The sequence below is a fragment of the Xenopus tropicalis genome, chromosome 7, assembly GCF_000004195.4.
Source record: "Xenopus tropicalis strain Nigerian chromosome 7, UCB_Xtro_10.0, whole genome shotgun sequence".
Lineage (NCBI taxonomy): Eukaryota > Metazoa > Chordata > Amphibia > Anura > Pipidae > Xenopus > Xenopus tropicalis.
In genome coordinates, this window is record NC_030683.2 from 85,144,131 (window position 1) to 85,153,803 (window position 9,673).

Genomic DNA, 9,673 nt, shown 5'->3' on the forward strand with positions numbered 1-9,673 from the left:
TTAACAAAAAGTTATATTGCCTGGATGCAGGTAAAAATATCCATAAAATCAAAGTACCACACAGGATTTCTATTAATGTTAGATCACAATAAATTATTATAAGGGACATATTGGACAGGCAGGTGTCCAATACTTTTGGTAATACGGTGAATTTGTATGTCATGAATAACTTTACATAATGTTACACTTTGTCCCTAAAGGTTTGGAAAGAGGAAGGCTTTTACCCTTCAGAACCAATTTTTGTGCCTTATCCAGATTCAGCTGAAGAGGACAATGGAGTCATTCTCTCTGCAGTCCTTACTCCTCATCAGGTAACAGGAAGCTTATTATTAATAATAATAATAATAGCAACAATAGCCCTGCACAACAACCTTAAAATCTGGAAGTTGTATATTTATCTTTATAACTTCTGATCTCTGGTTTTTAAAATACTGCTGTGTAAATTATTTAAATTAAGTGTCTTTTAAAACAATTAAAACAACAATTTTCAGGTTCAAAGATGACAGGATGAGACAATATAACAGAGACAGTATCTATCTTGGTCTTAAAGATTTGTGTTAAAACACAGGATACAAGAATTGTAAAGTTTTGTAAACCATGCCACACTATTTTCCATAAAGTTTCTAGTTTGACATTGGGCTTATAAATAAAGGCTGGTTTCTATGGTCTCACATCAGCTTTATCCCATAAAATAAATAAAAGTAAACCATAATTATTCTGGACTTGTTGTCATTTAATTTAAACCAAATGGTTATATAGTAGATGTGAAGTTCGGAATGTGTGTATATTATGTGACCAGTAGTTTTAATCAATTATCTTTTGTATATTTTTTTTCTTAGGAAAAAAACATATTCCTGCTTGTTTTGGATGCCAAAGATTTTGTTGAGATTGGTAGAGCTGAAGTGCCTGTTAAGATGCCTTATGGCTTCCATGGAATTTTTTTGCCTCAGAACTCCAAATAAATATAGAACTTGACTGAAAGGAAATTACTGAAATTATATAAAATCAATAGCCTTTGATCAAATTAACAAGCTTATATTAACAAGAACAATGAGGGTTGTTGTACTGTTAGAACACAGTGCAAGTGGACAGTTGGCAAGCACCCTAAAATTATCTACTAGTGTCTAGCATTGGTGACCTCATTGTGCCTATTACTGCGGAGTGCAAGGTGCAACAAGCTAAACACAAGAATGCCCTGCACGTTGACCAGGGCTTCCTTTTCTCCTTACACCTGCCTGGTCTCTCTTTTTGATAAACTGTGAACATTGTATATCCTGTACCCTGTACATCATTTGCATGTTACTCTTGGCAGGGATAATTATCATCAAAGCACTGTTTTCTGGAGGGAAAAAACATGGTGGATTGTACTGAATTTTTGCATATAGCAATTTATAGTAAATGAGACCTTGATACCTTTAAATTCCATTAAATTTAGATTTGTCATATACAGTATGGGATCTTTTTATATGAAATCAACATGTTAATGGAGACAAAATTTCCAAGAGTTTCAGTTATAAAATCCTTTTCTGTAGATTTTACGGGTTTTCAAAATTATGGCAGCCCAGCACAGGCCCAAAATAAATCAAAGGTCTGCGGCAGCATACAACAACCCATATAGCCTTTGCTATCCAGATTGCTACTCTGGGTCAAGATTCAGGGATCAGTTTTGTGACATTAGATGTATTCAAAGTTCTGCTAGTTACAAAGTTGCATGGTGGGAACTGTTACAAACTGCATGTTGGAAGAGCTGAAAAATACTTGACATTTCAACAGGCTGTTGATAAGTAGGATCTTATGGTAGCATAACTGCTAAGCAAACAACTGGGGTATGCTTAGTGTCACCCCAGCCCATTATACTGTGGGATAAATTCTATCACCATCGTAAAATACAATTAAAAGCGGCTCCAAATACATTATAAATGTAGGAAAATCCAGAAGCACACCAATAATTGAGTTGTGATTTATAGCCCATATACATCCTGGCTTGATAAAGGGCCCAGAGGGGCCCTAAACGTCACCCTTTTTGCAGATGTATATGTTCTAAATAAATCATATTTTGACCAAGCTCAAATATTGATTCTTTTTCTACATTGATGCAAGGAAGAGGTACATTATAAAGTATAAATGGCAAGTAGCAATGGCTACTGTTATCCCAGGTACAGTACATCACATACATTGAGATATGTTTATATATTGTGGTAGAGTGACCCAACAAATGAGAGAAAAGGTGAGTTTTCCCTTCAAGTTCTCCATAGTGGGAGATGTAATCTCTAAGGGAGAGGATGATAAACCGAGAAGGTTTGCTCTGTTTAAAAGGTTGCGCTGTCTGGCCCTGAAAGCTATAGGGTTCTGGAAGGAACAAACGGATCAGGCGATCCATTCCAGTAGTCCAGCTCACCTATTGGAGCTTACTTTCCACAGGAAGGCTGTCCTGTGGAAAAGGTATTTAATTGTATAGAAAGGTGTGAGACAGGCTCTCAGAGCAGGGCACAGAGCAGGAAGGACACCTCTCTGTGTTAGGACTCCTAGAGGGGCTGGGGGTGCTTCCTGCCACTGCCAGAAGCAGAGGGAGCCCAGACTTGAGAAAGCTGCCAAGAGACTGAGGATCCAAGGAGCTGAAAGGAAAGCCAGGAGGCTGAGCTATTCCCCCAGAAGTGTTGTGAGTACAGGGGTGACCCCAACATTTGTGTTTTCCCACTGGTAGTCCACAAGGGGCCCAGGTTAGTAAGGGAACTAATATAATGTGTGAAGGGAGCGCCCAGAGGGCAGGATTTATTTTTATGATTTGTTTTGTATGCTGAAATGGGCACCCCTGTGTAAATAAACTGCCTTAAAGCCAAGAAAGTGTCTGTCCTGGATCCCGCTAGTTTACAATATATATACAGTGGAGGAAATAATTATTTGACCCCTCACTGATTTTGTAAGTTTGTCCAATGACAAAGAAATGAAAAGTCTCAGAACAGTATCATTTCAATGGTAGGTTTATTTTAACAGTGGCAGATAGCACATCAAAAGAAAAATCGAAAAAATAACTTTAAATAAAAGATAGCAACTGATTTGCATTTCATTGAGTGAAATAAGTTTTTGAACCCTCTAACAAAAAAAGACTTAATACTTAGTGGAAAAACCCTTGTTTGCAAGCACAGAGGTCAAACGTTTCTTGTAATTGATGACCAAGTTTGCGCACATTTTAGGAGGAATGTTGGTCCACTCCTCTTTGCAGATCATCTCTAAATCCCTAAGGTTTCGAGGCTGTCTCTGTGCAACTCTGAGCTTGAGCTCCCTCCATAGGTTTTCTATTGGATTAAGGTCCGGAGACTGACTAGGCCACTCCATGACCTTAATGTGCTTCTTCTTGAGCCACTCCTTTGTTGCCTTTGCTGTATGTTTTGGGTCATTGTCGTGCTGGAACACCCATCCACGACCCATTTTCAGTTTCCTGGCAGAGGGAAGGAGGTTGTCGTTCAGGATTTCACGATACATGGCTCCGTCCATTTTCCCGTTAATGCGAATAAGTTGTCCTGTGCCCTTAGCAGAAAAACACCCCCAAAGCAAAATGTTTCCACCCCCATGCTTGACGGTGGGGACGGTGTTTTGGGGGTCATAGGCAGCATTTTTCTTCCTCCAAACACAGCGAGTTGAGTTAATGCCAAAGAGCTCTATTTTGGTCTCATCAGACCACAGCACCTTCTCCCAGTCACTCACAGAATCATTCAGGTGTTCATTGGCAAACTTCAGACGGGCCTGCACATGTGCCTTCTTGAGCAGGGGAACTTGCGAGCCCTGCAGGATTTTAATCCATTGCGGTGTAATGTGTTCCCAATGGTTTTCTTGGTGACTGTGGTCCCTGCTAATTTGAGGTCATTAACTAACTCCTCCCGTGTAGTTCTAGGATGATTTTTCACCTTTCTCAGAATCATTGACACCCCACGAGGTGAGATCTTGCGTGGAGCCCCAGAGCGAGGTCGATTGATGGTCATTTTGTGCTCCTTCCATTTTCGAACAATCGCACCAACAGTTATCACCTTCTCTCCCAGCTTCTTGCTAATGGTTTTGTAGCCCATTCCAGCCTTGTGCAGGTCTACAATTTTGTCTCTGACATCCTTGGACAGCTCTTTGGTCTTTCCCATGTTGGAGAGTTTGGAGTCTGCTTGATTGATTGATTCTGTGGACAGGTGTCTTTTATACAGGTGACTAGTTAAGACAGGTGTCCTTAATGAGGTTGACTAATTGAGTAGAAGTGTCTAACCACTCTGTGGGAGCCAGAACTCTTAATGGTTGGTAGGGGTTCAAAAACTTATTTCACCCAATGAAATGCAAATCAGTTGCTATCTTTTATTTAAATTTATTTTTTCGATTTTCCTTTTGATGTGCTATCTGCCACTGTTAAAATAAACCTACCATTGAAATGATACTGTTCTGAGACTTTTCATTTCTTTGTCATTGGACAAACTAACAAAATCAGTGAGGGGTCAAATAATTATTTCCTCCACTGTATATATATTCTGATACCCTAACCACATTGTACTGTAAAACAAATTGGGTACAGATAGCCCCATTTAGCCAGATATACCATGATCTGAACGAATTTCACAATCATAAGGCTCGCTATGTTCTTTTCCAGTGTGCCACAATCTGACGTGGGGCTCGACATATTCTTAGTTTCCCAGGTGCCCTCAGCCATTTTACTTGTGCTCTGATAACCTTCAGTCTCTCTTAACTGCTGCACTGTAAATTGTAAATTGAGATCAACCCCCTCCCTTTCCCACAGCAGGTGATCAGCAAAATAATGGGAAGGTAATGACATAGCTGCGACTTGACACCTATGTTGAAGGATTCGGCTGCCAAAAAAATACATTTGTTGGTTCAAGAAAAAAAAAATTAAATGGTGGGGTGAATTAATTGCTATGTAAACAGTGTAATTTAGAAATAAAATATACACCATAAAAAATCATGACAGAATCCATTTAACTATAATTTACATATAACAAACAAATTTACTGCTTAAAACAGTGACAGTACATAGCCTTTTTATTTGTTTTGTATTACACAAACATTATGTACAAAATGTACTCAGAGCTGTAGATAAGATTAACTGCTTGTTTTACATGCTCACAAAAGGAAGCGAAAGTACTGTTAGAGTGAGAAGCACAGCTAGGAATTGGCTTCTTTCCGCATCTGAGGTTTTTGATGTTGAGTTGAGCAAGGTGTTGCAAAGATCACTTTGGCAGCATTGAATGGATTTCTTAGGTTTCCATATACTGTCAGTTTTCCCACTGCATTCTTCTGAGGAGGAGCACCCTTTTGTGATGGAAATTTTTGAAACTAGAGTTGGAAAAAGAAGCATTTAACATGAGTTATACCTGTTTTTTCCAGCCAACAATGTAGAATCTGCCTCGCTGGAAAGGACGTTATCAAGTTATACATACATACATACATACATACAAGTTGCAGCAACATAGGATCCATGTTTCTGGGTTAGTCTTAAACAAATAGATATCATGCATAGTACATTTATTATTAATTAATCAGTTAGAATAAATACATAAGTGCTAGGACTGAGGTCTCTGCCTTGAATAGCTAAATGTCTCCTTTAAAGACAATAGGAGAATTGTTGAGAAAAAAAGGAGGAATGAGACTTAAGGAGCCATTTACAAAGGGCAACCACAGTTGTGGACACATAAAGATGGCCTCAGCTGCATTCGGATACGAAACAATTCAGTCCATCCTGCCTCCTCTTGTGAATCTCCTGAAGTGCACCAGTTGATGCAGGGGAACCCTAGTGGTACCATCACCTCATGGTGGTGTAATTCCTTGGTTCCAACAGCATCCTATGTCAATCAGATACTTTATTATCGGGTGCCCACTATTACACTAGAATTAAGGAGAAAACATTGCATGTGGGTAAAATACATGCCTCTAAAAATTGCACTTTTGTCAGTGCATTTAAAATGAAACTAGCCTGCCATCCTTGTATGCTATAATGATGCCAGTCTTAGAACAAAGTCATTCATATCAGTATAGCCAGGTACTGTAGAATACAGTAGACGTAGAGACAGTGAGAGAGTATGTAATTATAGGGGAAGCAGACCCTGCAACTGCTTGGGGGTGGGGAGGAATAGGTTCTATGTTAAACCTCATTCCCAAAGTTTATGGGGGCTACATACAGAATTTAATGTGTCTGAGCTGTGAGATATTGTGCATGAAACCTGGCTTTTCAAATTACTAGAATTCTGTGGAAACCATCAAGAACTTATGAGTATTGTGGCTGGAAAAGGATAAAGGAATTTACATGTATAAGTCATCTCTGTGAATATCACAAAAAACTAACTTCCTTGAAATTACGTGCTACTATAATTGATGCCTCATATCAAATTCTGGGATGATATTCTTTGGTTTTCTGGTTATCTGCTCCAGCACCCCTGCACATGATTTAGATTAATATATATTTAGTCAACAAGATGCAAATATGCTTAGAATTTAGTGTAAAATTCACTTATAGCAGCATTAAAATACAGGTATGGGGCCTGTTATCCAAAATGCTCGACACCTGTTTTTTTCCAGATAAGGGGTGTTTCCATAATTTGGATTTTCATTACATTAAAACTGCTAAAAAATAATTTAAACATTAAATAAACTAAATAGGATTATTTTGCCTCCAATAAGTATTAATTATCTTATTTGGGATTAAGTACAAGGTACTGGTTTATTATTAAAGAAAATGTTGAAATATGTGGAAATTTTGAATTATTTTATTAAAATGGAGTCTATGGAAGATGGCCTTCCTGTAAATATGAGCTTTCTGGATAATGGGTTTCCATACCTGTATAATGATGTAAGATGTGTCAGCTACAATCCAAATTCTTAGAGCCATGGCTTATTTCATACTTACGTATTTCAATGTTTGGGACCCCAGTTTTTTCTAGCTGAGTTTTACACAATGGCTTGTCCTCTGTGCAGTTTTCTGGAGGTTGATTGTCACATTTGGTTATGTTGCTGAATTGTTTACAGGAATAACACTGTTTAGCATGCCCTGAAAAGAGAGGAAAAATGGCTTTATATTAAAATATTTTTTTGTGAATATAAAGGTGGCAATATGTAGGCCAATCTTGGCTGCTGACCTGGCCACTTTACAGAGTCAGGAGCATATTGAACTATGTATGGTGCAAAAACAATGGTCTTCCTGCTGTCTGGTTTGTGAACAGACAGATTTATTGGGCAGGTATAAAACATCTGGCATTGAAGTGGTCCTCTCTTGATGGCTTCTGGGTTTGTACACCAAGCCAGCTTTAGCATACCGCCTTGGTGGCCTAATTGGTCTGTTTATTTGGGGCTTTGTTTTTTTAGTTATTGCCTACTTTAGACTATATACATATTCTTTACCTTTCCATGACATGCTACAAATAGAGGCATAAGATTTATTATCCTAAATGCTTGAGACCTGGGGTCTTCTCTATATCTTAAATGTGCTAAAACTCATTTAAACATGAAATAAATATAATTGGATTATTTTTCCACCAATATGGAGCTTAGTTACCATCAAAGTTCAGTTTTATTGGGTAAAATGGAAGATGACCTTGCCATAATTTGAAACTTTCTGTATAGTACGATTCTGGATAAAGGGTTCCATGCCTTGATGGATGATTTCTACAGCAGCATTTAAATGTTGTAGAACTTTATTCGTGGCAAATGGAGGTATAAAAAAAGGAACAGCAAATTGTACTTCTTCACCACTTTTATAAATGTGTCCATGGTTTCTCCACTTTTGGTGATCACCTGTGCTCCAAACCAATGCCTTTCTTTCCAGAAATAAAAGATGGACAGCAACCAACTTTCCAATAAAAATAGTACCTTATGTGTTTCGAAGGCCACTACCCTTAATCATAATGTGTCGAATATTAACAGCTCTTTTATAGGTGTACCATTGCCATCTTTTGGTTACATGAAAAGGTAAATTGTGACTTACATTAACAGCTCTCAAACTCTGTAATAAATTTTGCATTTTTTGTTGAGTTTTAAAATAATTTATTCCATATTTACTGGCATTTAGGAACCCCATGAGTTCCTTTTTCAAAGCACACAAATTACAATTTTACAATTCAGTGGAGACAACCTAGAGAGCAGATGACAAACGTTCCCTTTCTATCTGACCTACCTAGACCCTTATGCTAATCCACACCCACCAGCACACCCTGGCCTTTCTACTCTATTCTGCCTGGTGCACAGCATTAGGAGAGACTTCGGCACTCTCCACCACGATCCAAACAGCACAAAAATACCGGCACAACAGGACTTAATTTAAGGGGGATAAACCATGCTGATTTTTAATAGTAGCAAACCATATAAACCTAGACCCTTAACCCCACCCTTGACCCGGTTATTTGATGTTTATCCCCTCCCTAATTCCCCCTCACTTTAAATGTTGAGTTTTTAACTCTAATGCAGAAAGAAAAATCAAAAACAAAGTGAACAAAAACACTCCAACCCAACCTACACAATTAAGTCACTAAAACATTTTAGCCTCATATTCCCACTATTGTTAATCTTTGAAACTGGCCATTAAATAAACAGTGTAAAATTCTTTAGGTGCTAAAGTTTGTTGCACCTTGCTATGACTCTCAGCTCTGCTTTCCCCAATTCATCAAGGGCACATAGTCCATCATTGTTCTAAAGTCACAGATATTGTGACTTTTCTCTGCATAATGTATTACTAATCAATTTTTATCACCCTTAAGTTTGCCTTCATTAAATTTCTCCATAGTATTCCTAAAACATGACATATGTTCTGTAACACAATTGTTTGCGTTTTCCTCATAGACTAAAGCACATGAGCACTTGATAATATATATATATATATACTGTATATATAATGAGTAGTGCAATATTTATAATAGCTTTGGAGGGTTTCTTTCCCCCTGTATAGGGATGTATACAATATTTCCCTTTTTTTTTTTACATGACCATGATATATTTTGATACCGGATCAATTTTTTCCAAGTCCTAGTTCCAAGACCTACTTCTTCTATATACATGTTGAGATAGATAGATTAAAATGTGATGACACGATTATTGTAAAAGTGACAAATAAGGGAGGTGCCGTTGAGGTGCTAAACTACAATGATTACAACAATGAAACAATTGTTGTTTGACAAGTCACTATATACATGCCTTTAACTTTTCATCCTCCGCTCTAAGAAAAAGTTAAAATCAGTATTACAGTTAGGCTTTTGTAACAACTGGTAAACTTTATCTGAAGTAAATTTTTTTGACATCAAGTTGCCTCTCCTATGTCATTTGTGGACCTTCATGTCAAAGGTATGGTCTTTGACTTACCAAGTTATATTAGAGACACCTGTCATTTTTTGGAAAATTTACATGAAGTGCAAATTACAGATGATGGTTGGTTAGATTAGTTTTCTTATATATTGTCATTCCGTGGGAACTAGGAATGAAAGCTGATATGGTTATGGTGGTAGATACAAGAAGTGCCAAGAAAGGAAAGCAGATGATGCTCTGATGGTATATTTCACGCATCTTTCAGTATTTTGGTTTTAAAAAGTATGCAGTATGCTTTCAGCAATCTGCTTTACATTTGCCAACATCATATTTTATGGTTTCTTTTTCAATGGATAAGTTATTCCCATAGCAAATTATTAGGTTGCGGTACTATAGT

The 9,673-nt window shown here is 37.6% G+C and overlaps 1 protein-coding gene across 2 annotated transcripts in view; it reads left to right on the forward strand.

Moving 5' to 3' along the window:
* The window catches only part of bco2 (beta-carotene oxygenase 2), a 32,320-nt gene extending 30,871 nt beyond the window's left edge, over positions 1 to 1,449 (forward strand). Inside the window, exons 11-12 of one of the 2 annotated variants that reach the window (XM_031904995.1) lie at positions 201 to 311; positions 840 to 1,449. In XM_031904995.1, coding sequence (XP_031760855.1) covers positions 201 to 311; positions 840 to 962 — 234 coding nt within the window. In that variant the 3' untranslated portion in view covers positions 963 to 1,449. 2 annotated transcript variants of the gene reach the window in all.
* The last annotated feature ends 8,224 nt before the right edge of the window (positions 1,450 to 9,673 follow it).